We start from the raw sequence: 18,543 nt of genomic DNA, 5'->3' as shown, positions 1-18,543 counted from the left end.
GAGCCAGAGCCACTGTGAGGTACCCTACACCCTCTACATTTTATCCCCCAGGATGTACAAGTCAGGGAATGTGGAGAGTCTTGGGCTCCCCACAGCAACCTTTGCTCCCAGGGCAGCTCTTAAGATGGCCCGACTCTGGCCTGGCTCAGAGACAGAGCCTTGGGGAAAGTGGAGGAGCAAGAGGCTGGGCTTCGTGAGAAGATATGAGGCAGAGGAGAGGGCTTCAGGGGAAAATGGGGAATAGGGTCTGAACCAACGCTGTCTGCAGTAATCAGGACCGTGGGGGTGATCCTGAGTGCAGGAGAAGGCTGGGGCTGGAGGGTAAGAGACCTTGTGTTTTGGAGAAGACTAAATAAATGCAACCCCACAAAGGGGGCTCTTGTTTTAAGTATCCGAGGCTGAGAGTAAGTGATTGCAAGGACCGTAGAGGGATGGGCAGGGTTCCTGCAGGGCCACCTCAGACCCCAAGGGAGCACTCTGGGGTGGTTCCATCCGCAGGGACTTGGCCAAAGTGGGCTGTTCTCTTGGAAGTCGTTACCAATGGGCAGATGTCATCCCAGCCCCCAGGCTGCTCTAAACTGTGCTGAGGCAGGGAGAAAACAGGCCAGTGAATCAAACCCCTGTAACTGGCACATGGCCATGCCCACTCTATACAGTGAAGAGGGGAGGTCTGCTGGCGCAGCAGAGAATGCAACCAGGCCTGTCACCGCTCAGGTGTCTGGAAGGCTGGTCCTGTTGTCTGGGCACAGCTCTGCAACTCCAGACAGCTGGGTTTGATTCCCAGGCCATGTGTGACTGTGGCCAAGCCATTGGATATCTCTGCACAGGTGGATAATAGCCGTGCCCTGCCTCACAGCTGTGGTGAGAGAATAAATACTTTCAATGCAGTTAGATACTCTGAGACCCTAAGATCAAGTCTCTGTCAGGGTTCCACAGAGCAACACCTCTGACATTTGTCTATAAAAGGCCTCTTACCATTAGCCTCCTGTGACAGCTGGCTTCTGGGAAGCCCCATGACTCCAGCCCCTTAGTGTGTGTGGCAGATGTGGGGGTGAGAGTGAAGTTTAAGTAGTGGATTTCTGAGGGTAATGTTGGAGTGTCGCAGGGAGGTTCAGCACAGTCACAGAACCAGTGATTGTAAGCCATTGAGGCTAAATGGGTCTCACTGCCAAACTATGGATCAATGGCCTCGGGGGCCTCCTCTTTGATTGTCTGGTTGAGAGAAAGCAGTCTGAGGGCAAAGGTCAGCTTCACACCTAGGCCCTGTAACACAGATGCGGCTGAGCACTATGGTGGCTGCGCCTAGGCTCTCACAGGTTTCAGCAAAGGCTGCTTCCACCCAAAAAGGAAAGACAGATGGGACGATGCTCCAAGAGCCACAGGGAAACTAGGCTGGGTCCCAAGAGCTTCTTGTCTTCCCAAAAGAATGTAAGTTGGGCCAGTTCTGTTTGCTACGAAAGCTACTCATTTCAAGGAGGCTGGGGGTGACTGTATAGCTCTGGTCACAAGTAAGAGTCTCAAGTGTCCATTCAGTGCTGCTGGGTGATAAGCTTTTATCATCGATGGGATGTTGTTCCCAGCTCAAACAGTGGGACAATTAAAAACATCAGAATGCAAGAAGAGCCATAGTGGGTCAGACAAATGTTCCATCTAACCCAGTATCCTGTCTTCCAATAGTGGCCAATGCCAGGTGCCCCAGAGGGAATGAACAGAACAGGGAATCATCAAGTGATCCTTCTCCTGTCATCCACTGCCAGCTTCTGGGAAACGTAAGCGAGAAATACCATCCCTGCCCATCCTGGCTAATAGGCATTGAAGGACCTCTCCTCCACTAATTTATCTAGTTCTTTTTTGATCCCTGTTATAATCTTGGCCTTCACTAAATCCTCTGGCAAGGAGTTCCATAGGGTATCTGTGCGTTGTGTGAAGAGATACTTCCTTTTGTTGTTTTAAACCTGCTGCCTATTAGTTTCATTTGGTGACCCTAGTTCTTATGTTATGAGAAGGAATAAATAACACTTCCCTATGTACTTTCCGTACACATGTCATGATTAAATTGTTAGATTCCTCTCATGACAGGAAAGCATCTGGTTTACAGGGTAAAGAGACCATATATCCTGGTTTCACTGTGACAGTCTTGAGTCTTCTAGGCCAGCATATATTCTTGTTGAGTGATAGTTGCTATTCTGAATGCTTACATTCTCCAGTTGCATTCAAAATAGAAATTCACTCAAGACAACAAATGATAGATTTATAGAAGTTGAGGAAAAAAGGGACCATTAGATTATCAAGTCTGACCTCCTGGAGACTTTTTCCTAGTTTACCCCCATATTGAGCCCAATGACTTCTATCTGACTAAAGTATCACTTCTGTGCCTCTAAGGCGTATCTTTTAGGAAGGCATGTAATATTGGTTTGGAGACATCAGGAGAATCCACAACATCCTTTGAGAGTTTGTTCCCCTGGTTAATGACAAACACAGTCAAAAATATGTGTGCCAGTGTGCTGCAGGAGTGAACAAAGCAAATGAGATCCTAGAATGTGTGAGGCGAGATAGGGAAGTAGTAAGACACTGGTCAGACTTCCTCTGGCAAACTATGTAAAATTCTGGTCACACATATTACAGAAAGAAGAATTCAGACTGGAAAAGGTGCAAAGAAGGGCTCCTAGGATGGTCAGGGCAATGGAGGGCCCGGCTTTTGGAGGAGACTGGAAGAATTTGGCTGGTTCAGCATAAGACAATGCAGATTGCATGGAGATCAGATTGCTGTATAAATACATCAGGTCGGGGAAGGGGGAAACACCAGGGAGGGAGCCAAGCTCCTGAAGCTAAAGGAGAGCATTGGCACAAGAACAAATGAGGAGAAACTGGCCAAGGGCCAACTGAGGCTGGAAATGAGAAGTTGGTTTCTGAGCATTAGAGTAGGGAGGTTCTGAAACAGCTTCCCAACAGAAAGGGGGGGAAACAACATTTGAAGATAGAGCTTGACAGGTTTATGCACTGGGTGATATGGCGGGATCGCCTGCCATAACAGGGGACTGGACTCATTGACCCAGGAGGTCCCTTCCAGTCTCATGTTGCTATGGATCACATTAGGCCATTCTGAGTCACACTGAGAGCTCCTGTGGAATTGCTTGTCCACTATGACCCTGCTCTGTGCCCTGGCCGATGGATCTGTCCCTCAGGAGATTCAGGAGAAAGTATGACTCAGCCTTATTGTCTGGAAAAGGAATTGTTCTTGGGTTCCTGTTTAGTGTTGTCACAGGACTGTAATTGCATGAGTTTCTGGTAATTGCAGCATGCTGAGCTGCCAGCTGCCCCCACTCAGTCACTTGCCCCAGAGAAGAAGGATGGTTCAGGGCACCAAGACGGTGAGTACATGAACCACAAGGCGTACTTTTCAATGGTGCTGTAAGCACTGGTGGATCACAAGGGATGTTTCACCAACATCAACGTGGGATGGCTGGGAAAGGTACATGACGCTCGAATCTTCAGGAACTCTGGTGTGTTTCAAAAGCTGCAGGAAGGGACTTTCTTCCCAGACCAGAAAATAACCGTTGGGGATGTTGAAATGCCTATAGTTATCCTTGGGGACCCAGCCTACCCCTTAATGCCCTGGCTCATGAAGCCGTACACAGGCAGCCTGGACAGTAGTCAGGAGCTGTTCAGCTACAGGCTGAGGAAGTGCAAAATGGTGGTAGAATGTGAATTTGGATGTTTAAAAGCGCGCTGGCGCAGTTTACTGACTGGGTTAGACCTCAGCGAAACCAATCTTCCTACTATTGTTACTGCTTACTGTTTTCTTCACAATATCTGCGAGAGTAAGGGGGAGACGTTTATGGTGGAGTGAGAGGTTGAGGCAAATCGCCTGGCTGCTGGTTACGCGCAGCCAGACACCAGGGCACTTAGAAGAGCACAGGAGGATGCGGTGCGCATCAGAGAAGGTTTGAAAACCAGGTTTCATGACTGTCCAGGCTGTGGTGTGAAAGTTCTGTTTGTTTCTCCTTGATGAAACCCCCTGCCCCTTGGTTCACTCTACTTCCCTGTAAGCTAACCACCCTCCCGTCCTTCCTTTGATCACTGCTTGCAGAGGCAATAAAGTCATTGTTGCTTCACATTCATGCATTCTTTATTAATTCATCACACAAATAGGGGGATAACTGCCAAGGTAGCCTGGGAGGGGTGGTGGAGGAGAGAAGCACCGGGAGGGGCGGTGGAGGAGGGAAGGACAAGGCCACACAGCACTTTAAAATTTTAAAACTTTAAAACTTATTGAATGCGAGGCTTCTGTTGCTTGGGCAATCCTCTGGGGTGGAGTAGCTGGGTGGCCGGAGGCCCCCCCACCGCTTTCTTGGGAATCTGGGTGAGGAGGCTATGGAACTTGGGGAGGAGGGCGGTTGGTTACACAGGGGCTGTAGCAGCAGTCTGTGCTCCTGCTTCCTTTCCTGCAGCTCAACCATACACTGGAGCATATTAGTTTGATCCTGCAGCAGCCTCAGCATTGAATCCTGCCTCCTGTCATCATGCTGCCGCCACCTTTCAGCTTCAGCCCTCTCTTCAGCCCGACACTTACTCTCCTCAGCCGCCATCTCTCCTCCCGGTCGTATTGTGCTTTCCTGCACTCTGACATTGTCTGCCTCCATGCATTCGTCTGTGCTCTGTCAGTGTGGGAGGACAGCATGAGCTCAGAGAACATTTCATCACGAGTGCGTTTTTTTTGCCTTCTACTCTTCACTAGCCTCTGGGAAGGAAAAGATCCTGTGATCCTTGAAACACATGCAGCTGGTGGAGAAAAAAAAAAGGGACAGTGGTATTTAAAAAGACACATTTTATAGAACAATGGGTACACTCTTTCAGGGTAAACCTTGCTGTTAACATTACATACACAGCACATGTGCTTCCGTTCCAAGGTCGCATTTTGCCTCCCACCAGCGCATGGCTAGCCCCTCCCCCCTCCCCGTGGCTAGCAGCGGGGAACATTTCTGTTCCGCCACAGGCAAACAGCCCAGCAGGAACGGGCACCTTTGAATGTCCCCTTAAGAAAAGCACCCTATTTCAACCAGGTGATCATGAATGATATCACTCTCCTGAGGATAATACAGAGAGATAAAGAACGGATGTTGTTTGAATGCCAGCAAACATACCCTGCAATGCATTGTTCTACAATGATTCCCGAGTAGGTGCTACTGGCCTGGTGTGGTAAAGTGTCCTACCATGGTGGATGGAATAAGGCTGCCCTCCCCAGAAACCTTTTGCAAAGGCTTTGGGAGTACATCCAGGAGAGCCGCAAAGGCCAGGGCAAATTAATCATTAAACATGCTTGCTTTTAAACCATGTATAGTATTTTAAAAGGTACACTCACCAGAGGTCCCTTCAGTGCCTGGCGGGTCTGGGAGGCAGCCTTGTGTGGGTTCGGGGGCTACTGGCTCCAGGTCCAGAGTGAGAAACTGTTCCTGGCTGTCGGCAAAACCGGTTTCTCCGCTTGCTTGCTGTGAGCTGTCTACAGCTTCATCATCATCATCTTCCTTGTCCCCAAAACCTGATTCCATGTTGCCTCCATCTCCATTGAAGGAGTCAAACAACAAGGCTGGGGTGGTGGTGTCTGAACCCCCTAAAATGGCATGCGGCTCATCGTAGAAGTGGCATGTTTGGGGATCTGACCCGGAGCGGCCGTTTGCCTCTCTGGTTTTCTGGTAGGTTTGCCTCAGCTCCTTAAGTTTCACGCGGCGCTGCTTCGGGTCCCTGTTATGTCCTCTGTCCTTCATGCCCTGGGAGATTTTGACTAATATTTTGGCATTTCAAAACCTGGAATGGAGTTCCTTTCCCCATACAGCAATCACATCCTGTACCTCCCGTTCGGTCGATGTTGGAGCTCTTTTGCAATTCTGGGACTCCATCATGATCACCTCTGCTGATGAGCTCTGCACTCACATGCAGCGTGCCACGCTGGCCAAACAGGAAATTGAAATTCAAAAGTTCGCGGGCCTTTTCCTGTCTACCTGGCCAGTGCATCTGAGTTGAGAGTACTGTCCAGAGCTGTCACAATGGAGCACTCTGGGATAGCTCCCGGAGGCCAATGCCATCTAATTGCATCCAGAATACCCCAAATTCGACCCAGCAAGGCCGATTTCAGTGCTAATTCCCTTGTCGGGGGTGGAGTAAGGAAATCAATTTTAAGAGCCTTTTTAGTGGAAAAAAAGGGCTTCTTTGTGTGGACGGGTGCAGGGTTAAATCAATTTAACGCTGCTAAATTCGACCTCAACTCCAAGTTTAGACCAGGGCTTAGAGTGATAGACTGAAGGAGCTCAATGTATTTAGCATAAGGAAAAGAAGGTTAAGGGGTGATTTAATCACAGTCTGTAAGTGCCTGCATGTGGACCAAACATTTAACAATGGGCTCTTCAATCTACCAGAGAAAGTTGTAACAGGATCCAGTGGCTGGAGCCGAAGCAAGACACATTCAGACTGGAACTAAGGTGTAATGTTTTCTAACAATGAGGGTAATTAAGCATTGGAACAATTTACCAAGGGCAGTAGTAGATTTGCCATCACTGACAATTGTTACATCAAGTCAGGATGTGGTTCTAACAGCTCTGCTCAAGGACGTATTTTGGTGCAGGTCTCTGCCACGTGCTATAAAGGCCGTCAGACTACGAGATAGCAATGGTGCCTTCTGGCTTTGGGATCTGCCCTGTGGTGTCAGTAGCTCTGCCCTGCCGCTTGGGATGTTGTACTGATAAATATGTCACAGTTTGAGAGGTGCTCAAACGCTACAATAATTGGGGCTGGAGCTAAGAGCTTTAGAGAGATTTGAGCTCTATGCCTCATAAGGATGATTTGGAGTATTGGGTGGAGAACCTGAACTCTTCCCAACACCCCGTGGTGATGAGGCCTGTCATTAGCACAGCACCTTTTGATGAGGGAGTTCTGGGCCCCTCCTGCAGCTCGGCAGTAAGAGGGAGAATCAGGACGTGGTTTCAGAGAGTGAAGGATCTGGAGAGTGTTGTCTGGGCAAACAGAGCCCTGCTGGGCTGCCCCTCACTTTGTTCCTGACCCCCAGCTGCTCCATGATCAGTGAGAGCCGCTCTAGTGCTGGTGATAGACCTCACACTCTGCATCCAAATTTCCATTATCACCCAGTTTGGGGGTAGCTGGATCGGGGGAGGGGGTTGTTTGGGTCCAACAGAGAGTTGTAGCTGGATTTGGGCCATGCCTCTTTCTATTCAGAATGTACATAACCTTGCTTACCCAGTGTTTGCATGTCTCTTGGCTGAAGAAGGGGAGAGAGTGAGTTGTGTCTCAGGTACCAAGTGTCTCTGCGAGCTAGTCACTGTTATGTCCGGAGGTCTGTGGCGTAACGGGGCTCTCCTAAGTATATTTCTAAATCTCATTATTTTGAACCATGTGATGATTTTCTGGGGTATGGCTCATAGTTTTTGAATTGGGCTCGGCAATACTGCGCAAGTAGTTCAAAAGATGTGAAGGGAAACTAGGAAAAGTCATAAAAATTAGGAAAAATTTTTTATAGTACATCAGAATCAGGAAGCCTGCCAAAGAATGAGTGGGGCCAGTGGATGACTGAGGTGTTAAAGGAGCACTCAAGGAATATGAGGCCATTACGGAGAGGCTAAATTAATTCTTTGCATTGGTGTTCACTGCAGAGGATGTGAGGGAGTTTCCCACACCCGAGTCCCTCTTTTTAGGAGACAAATTGAATCCCACATCGAGGGGTCAGTAAAGGAGGTTGTGACACTACATCCCATATTGATGATAGTGGTATGATTATGACATGATTATGACATAATTATGTTGCATCTGGTATAAGATATGTCTTGTGGTGTGTCACTGGAAAAGTTAGGATTTGCTGAATATTATTATCCTATTTGTGTGCATGTTTCATTTTTGTACCTGAAGTTATCAACATGGACTATATATCTGTATTTCAAATACCCCCCCTCCCCCACCAGGTATTAATACATAATCTGGGTTAATTAATAAGTTAACAGTGACTTTATGAAATACAGAAAGTAGGATTTAAGTGGTTCCAAGTAATAACAGACAGAACAAAGTGAATTACCAAGCAAAATAAAATAAAGCACGCAAGTCTAAAGCTAGTACAATAAGAAAATGATTAAGGATGAAATCTTAACCTCAGAGATATTCCAGTAAGTTTCTTTGACAGACTAGCCTCCTTCTAGTCTGGGTCCAGCAATCACTCACACCCCTGTGGTTGCTGTCCTTTGTTGCAGTTTCTTTCAGGTATTCTTTTGGGAGTGGAAAGGCTATCTCTTGAGCCAGCTGAAGACAAATTGGAGGGGTCTCCACCAGGCTTAAATAGATTTTCTCTTGTGGGTGGAAATCCCTTCTCTCTCCTATGCAGAATCCAGCTACAAGCTGCAGTTTTGGAGTCACATGGGCAAGTCACATGTCCATGCATGACTCAGAACTTTACAGGTGGCAGCCATTCTTCACATGCTACCTTGAACATCACAAGTAGACTTCTTATGTGGATTGGAGTCTTCCAAGGTTCCATTGTCAATTAAGTGTTTCTTGATTGGGCACTTAACTTGTAAATTCCTTTCTTAAGAGGATGACCAAATGTCTTACGAAGGCTACTTAAAATCAAACAAGTACACAGCCACTATTCATAACTTTAAACACAATAATGACACATGCATACAAATAGGATGAATATATTCAGTAGATCAAAACCTTTACAGGGATATGTTTCATGTCATAGGTAGAATCAAACATATTCCAGTTATGTCATATCTACATTCATGAGCATATTTCCAGAAAGCATTATAGGGTGCAACGTCAGAATGGTGTCACCAGGCACTGTGGGATAGATACTCACAATGCATCGCTCACGCTGTCGACAATGGTGCCCCAAATGTGGACACAATCTGTTGACAGGGAGAGCAAATGTAGACTCGCTTTGGTGACTATGCTTCTGTCGATTTTTTCATGTCAACATAATTTCATTGACAAAATTTGGCAGTGTAGAAAAGCCCTTTGTAAATGCTGCTGACTGCCTTGGTCTCCATCCCGCAGTGAGCTGTCCTTCCTCACCAGCCCCTCTCCCATTGCTCCAGGCCTTAAACACTGTCTGAACCTCTCCTTACAGACTGGAGATCAGTAGCTCATGTTGTCTCAGATGTAAGGGTCCAGCTAGGAATGGTGGCCCATGTTTTTCATCTCCCAGGTCAGCAGCACTGGAGCCAGCATTGACCTTTCACTTGAGAAACACTCTGATTATCCTCCCACGAAGGTGTTTGCTTTTCACACTGTACACGATTGGGTTCATCAGGGGTGGGACGAGCAGGTAGATGTAGCCCAGGACAATCTGTAGTAAGGGAGAAGAGCCCTTCCCCAATCTGTGTATCAAAGCTAAGCCGATATCTGGTATGTAGAAGAGCAGGACGGCACAGAGGTGGGAGACGCAGGTGTTCAGGGCCATGAAGCACTCCGTGTGGGATGCAACACTCAGCACCGTTTTGAGGATCATCACATAAGAGAGGAAGATGAGCAGTGAATCTAACCCATCCATGGAAACGGTAAGAAACAAGCCATAGATGTAGTTGACTGTGATATCCGAACAAGCCAGCTTCATGACATCCTGGTGCAGGCAGTAGGAATGGGAGAGGACATTGACTCGACAGTATTGGAACCGTTTCAGGAGAAAGGGGAATGGGAATGATACGGCCACCCCTCTTAGCACACATACCAGTCCCATCTTGAATATTCTCGGCAGGGTTAAGATGGAAGCATATCTCAGTGGGTTAGAGATTGCGACAAAGCGGTCAAATGCCATGAGCAAGAGTATGGAGGATTCAATCATTGCAAATGAGTGGATGAAGAACAGCTGGGCAAAACAGGCATCGAGGCTGATCTCCCTAGAGTTAAACAAGTATATACCCAGTATTGTCGGTATGGTGGATATCGATAAGCCAAGATCTGTGACGGCCAACATGGAAAGGAAAATGTACATGGGCTCATGAAGGCTTGAATCTGTTTTTATAATGAACAGAATGGTTGAATTTCCCAATATTGAAAAAACATAAATGAAGCAGAAGGGGATAGAGGTCCAGAGATGGAGGTCTTCCTGCCCAGGTATCGCGGTGAGAAGGAACATTGCAGAGTTGAGTTTGGTGTCATTGACAGCTGACATAATGTACACGGGAGGTCCCAAGAGTTTTGGACTTTCCTTCCTGAAAGGAAAAAGAACAGGTGACAAGGTGATATTTAATGAGACATCATTTTGCTCTCTGTGCAATTCTAGAGACTCCCAGGAGCTCAAGGAAGATCAGCAAAAACATAGTCTTGGATTTACACCACGGATTAGAAGATAGGCACTGCCAGACTGGACCTGCAGTCCATCTAGCTCAGTATCCAGTGACCAGTTCTTGATGCTTCAGTGGAAGGTGGAAGAAGCCCTATAATAGGCAGCTATGAGACGACCTGCTCCCAGGAAAAGTTTCCCTGAACACCCACTAGTAAGACATATTTTGTGGTATAAATCAGGAAGGTTGTGTGCCCTTCCAAGACTTTTTAAAACAATCCTCAACACTGGAATTGTATATTCTGGTTACCCATATACACACCCAGTCACTCTTTGAAAGGTTCTAAGCTCTTGGCCCCACTGATATCTTGTGGCTTTGAGTTCCGCAGCCTACTTGAACGCTGTTATTTTACAATTGTGATCTTCGCAGAGACACCCTTTCTGGCTCTTAACTTCTGAGTATGGCCCATTGTATCATGACATTTGTGTAAACACATGGAAAGTGCATGGTGAAAAAGGTCATTGTATTTATCTGCCCTGCATAGAAGCCATTCATAAACGTGTTTCATTGCCTCATTATCTATCTATATATATATATGTAAGCAGAGTCAGGATGAGCTCTACCCTGACATCTGGTGGCGAGTCATGGTGTGTTGTGGAAAAGAACTTCAGTGGCTGATCTCATTTGCATAGGCACACCCACCCTGCCTAGTGGTCACTTTGGCTGCTTTAAGAGCCCCAGTTTCTCTGTTATTGGGACAGGAATAAACTGTTATTATCCTGATTATGTGACTCAAGGACAGTGGAGCTGTACTTGGCCTTTTGTTATGATGGAGGGACTCACCTTCAACTAAGCAGCACTCGCTAGGCAAGGGTCATGGGTTCCAAAACCCAGTGACTGGAGAGAGGATGGGGACAGGTGTTAATACTTGGTGGTATGGGTCCTCCTAGTGAGGGTATTACATGTTGATTGTGCCTCTTTTTCTCTCTACTGTGTACTATCAGAGCTAATTATGATTCTATTAGGAGTCTAGTCACAGGATGTTAAGCTGAATTCGTTTTGGACTAATGGTGTATGAGCACTGAGGTTCCCCTACTACAAGCTGAAATCACAAAAGAGCTAAACTTACTAAGAGCTGAAATCACTGAGTGTTGCGTTACGTAGTGGGGGAGCTTGAAAATATATCGCAAAGCAGTTTGTGGGACGGCTGGTTGGCAGAGCAGAGCGGCTGATGGAGCGGAGCAGTTTGTCGGATGCCTGGAGCAGCTCATGGGGGCAGCTGGCAGAGTGGAGCCCCATGGAGAGGTGGGACAATCAGCTTTGGACCACTTAAGGTGCCCCTTAACCTTCTTCGTCCCCCCCTTCCCCCCGCATCTCCACCCAGGCTGGGAGGTAAAACTGCAGATAAACTTTCGAACTCTGGGGCTGCCCTGACCAGGGACAGAGACTTTTGGGTTGTTGGACTTTTGGGACTTTGGGTGATTTTGGGTTGCTGGACTCAAGAACCAAAGGGAAAGGACATGTCCCAATTTGCTTGGGGTGTTTTTTTTGCTCCTGGGTTGTGTTACGAATCCTATTGGTGGTGTTTGCCCAACATAATGCCACATTATTTCCCTCTGTTATTAAAAGGCTTTTTGCTACACTCAGACTCTGTGCTTGTGAGAGGGCGTGGTATATATTTGTCCCAGGTCACTGGGTGGGGGCTCGAGCCGGTTTTGCATTGTGTTATTGGAATGGACCCCCTAGATACTGAACCTGGCCCTTGTTGCTGCCAACTCTGATTGGCAGAAGGGTGACATTATATATAATTTTTTTACCTCCTGAGAGTCCAAATTATGCCACTGTCTCTTAAGGTACATGGGATAAATTCTTAGGGCCAGGTTCTTAATTCAATAATAGAGACTTCAACTGCATCACTCTCGATTTAAATGTGTAAATTTGATCAGAACTGGGATCTATGAACTTTCCCTTACCAAATGCTCCCGGTGATACAATCTGAGCCCCAAGAATCCCTCCAAGAGAAGCTGAAGTGCTTTGCCTGAATAGCGTTGCCTGAATCCAGAGATGAGGATCATCCTACAGCCTTCTCTTAATCCTCATAGGACCTGCATCCTCTCCCCATGCAAGGGATTGTAGTTATCTGGCAAGTTATAAGCTAACATGGACAGTTACTTCAGTTGGATGGGGGAGGGGTTGGCGTCACCCACGTCTGACGCCGTGCAAACACTAGGTTGCCCCTCATATCCAGTCGAGTGTCCAAGTTACTTCTGCCATGCTCATGTAAGAGGTGATATCTGTAAATTTCATACAACCTCTATAACACTCCTCTTTCCTGCACCTCAGCTCTCTACTGCTGAAAGAGAGATTTGCAGAGGGATTGTGTTCATGACCTTGAATGTAAGTGTTAGAAACATCTTCTGGTCAATTACCAGGAGACAGTGTCAGACAACTGTTCACTGAACAAAGAGTCCATAGCAGAAACCCATTGCAACCAGTATGTGGAGTATTTCCGAAATACTTTCTAAAGCAAAAGCCATTAAGCAGTAAAGTTTCCACTACTCTTTCCTGTAGAGATTCCAACAACTCCACTGCTGGCTTTCAATATACAGGCATGTCAAGAAAGTTTGATTTGTAATATTTGTATTACAATGAGAAGTTTTGGCATAACATTTACACATCTGTACTTTAATATACACAATATTTCACGAGGAGGGTGGTGAAGCACTGGCATGGGTTACCTAGGGAGGTGATGGAATCTCCTTCCTTAGAGGTTTTAAAGGTCAGGCTTGACAAAGCCCTGGCTGGGATGATTTAGTTGGGATTGGTCCTGCTTTGAGCAGGGACTGGACTAGATGACCTCCTGAGGTCTCTTCCAACCCTAATATTCTATGATTTGTCAGGATACAGTGGGACTTAAAATGGAGCGTCTGTCATCTGGATTTCTTCAGAATCTGAAAAGATTGCAGTGTCTCAACCCTCATTAAGTCGCTTGTCAGCAAACAAAAGTCTAGTAGCTCCCCTGTCCCTGGGTTCATAGCTGACTGGGTCTCTTCAGGGTCTGTTCTGTCAGTCTGTAGCCTGTGCACGGAGAATCTGCAGCTCTGAATTCCTGCATTCACAATTGAGCCAGAGAGTAAAATCTTTGAAAATGGAACTAGGAAACCAGAGAGAGGACAGAGATGCCGGGAGCCCTGTAACTCTGAGGGGTTTCTATAGAGCAGAGATTCTATAGCCCTCAGCCATTCTTGAAACAGACATACACCCTATCGGACCTGTTACCACAGAGCAACGCAGCTCTGAATTCCTGAGTTCACAATCGAGCCAGACAATAAAATCTTTCAAAATGCATTTGCTGAATAAAATTCCAGGAGCAAATAAACGTGAGGCGATTTGGGGACTAGTCACTGATAATCAGTGGGATCTCCTCTCGCTCAGCCACTGGCAGGATCAGGCCCAGAGCACACGGCACCTAGACATAGGATCCACTGAGAGATCCTGATGCAGGGCATGGGAATTGTCATAGTCTGAGCTCACTTTGAATGTCAGATTTCTGTGTAGCTTGAGCAGCCCACCGTGGAGCACGGTTCCCAAGCTGCCTAGTGCTGCCTGTCTTCCAAACCCCTCACTGAGTCACCCCGACAGCCCAGCTGTGTCCTCTGCACTGCACAGAACATCTGCCAATGGAAACAGCTTCCAGCCTTTCCCCTCCACTTCACATTTTAAAGACAGTGAAACCTGCCAATTTACCCAATTCCTGCTAGAAGGGGAGCCGCTGACACCAGAGGTCTTCACCCTAAAGGACAAGGAGTCATCGGAGCGGTTGCATCAGCAGCAGGCAGTCTCTGTTCAGATAGGGAGGCAACTGTCTTTATGAAGCGTGCCGGCACAGTCCCTCGGGGGCCACTTGGCCATCAGGGAATGTCAGCTGCCTGGCTTTGTACGCACCAGCTTTAACTCCTGTCGTGACCAACGGCAAACTGCCGGAGGCCAATTCACAGGGGACGCCCGGTGATGCTGCCCAACTGGACGGCAGCTCCAACCCTGCCACAGGCTCTATTCCTGGAGTCCGGGCTTGTCGTTACCAGTGGGGGATTTAGAGTTAGTGGGGCCCCATGTGTCGCTTTATTTTTGGGCTTGTCATAAACATAAAGGGAAGGGTAAACCCCTGTAAAATCCCTCCTGGCCAGAGGAAATCTCCTCTCACCTGTAAAGGGTTAAGAAGCTAAAGGTAACCTCGCTGGCACCTGACCAAAATGACCAATGAGGAGACAAGATAATTTCAAAAGCTGGGAGGAGGGAGAGAAACAAAGGGTATGTGTCTCTGTCTATATTTTGTCTTTGCCGGGGATAGACCAGGAATGAAGCCTTAGAACTTTTAGTAAGTAATCTAGCTAGGTACGTGTTAGATTATGATTTCTTTAAATGGCTGAGAAAAGAATTGTGCTGAATAGAATAACTATTTCTGTCTGGGTATCTTTTTTGTAACTTAAGGTTTTGCCTAGAGGGGTTCTCTATGTTTTGAATGTAATTACCCTGTAAGGTATCTACCATCCTGATTTTACAGGGGGGATTTCTTATTTCTAATTACTTCTATTTCTATTAAAAATCTTCTTGTAAGAAAACTGAATGCTTTTTCATTGTTCTCAGATCCAAGGGTTTGGGTCTGTGGTCACCTATGCAAATTGGTGAGGCTTTTTATCCAACATTTCCCTGGAAAGGGGGGGGTGCAAGTGTTGGGAGGATTGTTCATTGTTTTTAAGATCCAAGGGTCTGGGTCTGTAGTCACCTAGGCAAATTGGTGAGGCTTTTTTACCAAACCTTGTCCAGGAAGTGGGGTGCAAGGTTTTGGGAAGTATTTTGGGGGGAAAGACGTGTCCAAACAGCTCTTCCCCAGTAACCAGTATTTGTTTGGTGGTGGTAGCGGCCAATCCAAGGACAAAGGGTGGAATATTTTGTACCTTGGGGAAGTTTTGACCTAAGCTGGTAAAGATAAGCTTAGGAGGTTTTTCATGCAGGTCCCCACATCTGTACCCTAGAGTTCAGAGTGGGGGAGGAACCTTGACAGGGCTCCCCCCCGTTTGGGACCCAGCCAAGAAAAGAACATTCTCTCTTATCTGCCCCTCCCATTTTTCATTCTGTTTTTCTTCCTCCTCCTCCTCTACTATAAGTAATAGGAAGTAAATGAAAATAGAGTGAGGTACCTTGATTGGCGCAGGGGGTTGCGGTGTGGGAGGGGGTGTGGGTGCAGGGTGCAGGCTCTGGCCTGGGGCAGGGGGTTGGGGTGTGGGAGGGGGTGTGGGTGCAGAGTGCAGGCTCTGGCCGGGGGAAGGGTGTTGGGGTATGGGAGGTTGTGTGGGGAGTTAGGTTCTGGGAGGAAGTTTGGGTGCAGTTTTTGGGCTGATTCAGGGGGTTGGGGTGTGGGAAGGGGTGTGGGGGTTGGGCTCTGGGAGGACCTTTGGGAGCGGGGTGCAGGATCTGGGCTGAGGCAGGGGGTTGGGGTGTGGGAAGGGGTGTGGGGGTTGGGCTCCGGGAGGTCGTTTGGGTGCGGGGTGCAGGCTTTGGCCTGGGGCAGAGGGTTGGGGTATGGGAGGGGCTGTGGGGAGTCAGGTTCTGGGAGGAAGTTTGGGTGTGGGTTCTGGGCTGGGGCAGGAGGTTGGAGTGACGGCTCTGGCCTGAGGCAGGGGGTTGGGGTATGGGAGGCCGTGAGGGGGTCGGGCTCTGAGACGAAGTTTGGGTGATGGGTGTGGGTTCTGGGCTGGGCCAGGGCCTTGCGGTGTGGGAGGGGGTCAGGGGCGTGGCACTTACCTAGGGTGGCGCGGCTCCCAAAGTGACTGGCATTCACTCCCCTTTGGCAGCAGCTTCTAGGCCGGGGGGGAGGGGGGGGCGGCGGTTGGCGGCAGGCGCCACCCCAGCAGCTCCCATTTGCAGCAGTTCCTGGCCAATAGGAGCTGTGGAGTTAGCGCTCAGGGTGAGGGCAGCACACAGTGACACCCCCCTGGCCCCAGGGGCTGGAGGGACGTGCCTGCCACTTCTGGGAGCGGGGTGGAGGGAGGGAGGCAGAGTGGGGAGGGAGCCCCCTTAGCCCTGTGTGATATTATTGACAAAAACTGTGACCGTATAGATCATTGTTGCAACCACTGTTATATATTTGCAGCAAATATTGTACAAAGGTTGTCATATGAGGGGTCTATGAAAAGGTTATGATTTGTTGGTTATGATTATGCTATCTGTATGTGTGTATCATTTTGTAGTTGAAGTTATGAATATTGGCTACGTACTTGTATCTCAATGTGTCGCATAAGTGAAGCATTTGGTGAGCCTCTTGAGAAGGGACTCTGCAGATTAAGTGCCCAATCAAGAAACACTTAACTCACAATTGACTTTGAGGGACTCCAAACCACACCTGAGTTTTGCTGGGAACGTTCAAACTATCATGTAAACAATGGCATTGGCCTGCAAAGAACTGAGTCATGCATGGACATGTGACTCCAAACTCCATCTTGCTGCTGTGATTTCCACAGTAAGAACAAAGGGGTGTCTTTCCACATGGCAGAGAATATAAAGGCCTTGGAAATTCCTCCATTTTGTCTTCAATCCTGCTTCTTGCCTCTGGAGGAACTGTGCTACAAACTGAAGCTCTGAAGAATGGACTGAATGACCCATCCCAGCTGTGGATGGACTCCAGAGACTTGATTTGAACCTGCAGTTTATTCCATCACTGCTGCAAAGGCTGAACCAAGAACTGTCTGATTCCATTTTACCAATTTTAGCTCTCATCTATATATTTCTTTCTTTTTATGAATAAACCTTTAGGTTTTAGATTCTAAAGGATTGGCAACAGCATGATTTGTGGGTAAGATCTGACTTGTATATTGACCTGGGTCAGGGGCTTGTTCCTTTGGGATCGGGAGAACCTTTTTTCTTTTACTGGGGCATTGGTTTTAATAACTATTCACCCTCATAATGAGTGGCACTGGTGATGATACTGGGAAACTGGAGTGTCTAAGGGAATTGCTTGTGTGACTTCTGATTAGCCAGTAGGGTAAAACCAAAGTCCTCTCTGTTTGCTGGTTTGGCGTGCCTTAGATGTAAAGGACCCCCAGCTTTGGGCTGTGACTGCCCTGCTCGAAGCAATTTGTCCTGAATTGACAATCTCAGTTGAGTCCCAGCAGAGACAACATCGTTACTCCCCGGCCTGCTGTGCAGCTGCTGGAACATCTCTGTGTGCCCCTGGAGGGGAGCGGGGGAGTGGGTCTGCGGGGCAGGGGAAGCACATAGAAATGCCTCCTGTGATGGGTTGGATCACAGAAACCCCCTGAGAGCTGTCACCTGATGTGCCAAGACGACGTCTGCTCCTGCTTTCCTGCCCTGGCAGCTGAGGATATCAGTGCCCTGCCTCGTTTGAGCCAAACCTGCTAGCCAGCTGCAAACCCAGACCTAGGCCTGAACTACGTCCCCTAACAGCTGGACGCCTAACTGAAAGCAGCTTACAGAAGTGTTCCTGCCTTTAACACTCAGATGCCAACCATTTATGATTTTACAGGGTAAACTCATAAATTGTTCTCCCTCTATAACACTGATAGAGAGATATGCACATCTGTTTGCTCCCCGCCCCCCAGGTATTAATACATACTCTGGTTTAATTAATAAATAAAAAGTGATTTTATTAAATATAGAAAGTAGGATTTAAGTGGTTCCAAGTAGTAACAGACAGAACAAAGTGTATTACCAAGCAAAACAAAATAAAAGAGGCAAGTCTATGTCGAATCAAACAGAATACAGACAAAAACCTCAGCAGTTCCCGTAAGCTCTCTTTTACAGACCAGCCTCCTTCTAGTCTGGGTCCAGCAAGCACTCACAGCCCCTGTAGTTACTGTCCTTTGTTCCAGTTTCATTCAGGTATCCTTGGGGGTGGAGACGCTATACCCTTAGCCAGCTGAAAACAAAATGGAGGAGTCTCCCACGGGCTTAACTTTCTCTTGTGGGTGGAGACCCCCTCCTCTCGCCTATGCAGAGTCCAGCTCCAAGATGGAGTTCTGGAGTCACCTGGGCCAGTCACATGTCCATGCATGACTCTCAGTTTTTACAGGCAGTAGCCATTGCCACATGGCATCTTGAATATCTCCAGGAAGACTTCTTATATGGACTGGAGCCTTCCAAGATGCATTGTTGCTTAAGTGCTTCTTGATTGGGCACTTAACTTTGCGAATTCCTTTCTCCAGGGACTGACCAAATGCTCTACTAAGGTTATTTAGAAATC

General features: G+C 47.6%; 1 protein-coding gene across 1 annotated transcript; it reads right to left on the bottom strand.

Moving 5' to 3' along the window:
• Positions 1–9,235: 9,235 nt before the first annotated feature.
• On the bottom strand, positions 9,236–10,201 carry LOC119565177 (olfactory receptor 51G2-like). Its single transcript, XM_037889632.2, has one exon. It carries the CDS (start codon positions 10,169–10,171, stop codon positions 9,236–9,238), a length of 936 nt encoding a protein of 311 aa, XP_037745560.1. The 5' UTR covers positions 10,172–10,201.
• Between the last annotated feature and the right edge of the window lie 8,342 nt (positions 10,202–18,543).

Source organism: Chelonia mydas, chromosome 1 (genome assembly GCF_015237465.2).
Source record: "Chelonia mydas isolate rCheMyd1 chromosome 1, rCheMyd1.pri.v2, whole genome shotgun sequence".
In the NCBI taxonomy this organism is placed as follows: Eukaryota; Metazoa; Chordata; order Testudines; family Cheloniidae; genus Chelonia; species Chelonia mydas.
The sequence above is the reverse complement of the archived record's forward strand: the minus strand, read 5'-3'. Positions and strand labels throughout refer to the sequence as shown.

What these genes read in the sequence shown, in the direction of transcription:
- LOC119565177 (XM_037889632.2), bottom strand. Translation starts at nt 10,171, where the DNA reads ATGTCAGCTGTCAATGACACCAAACTCAACTCTGCAATGTTCCTTCTC.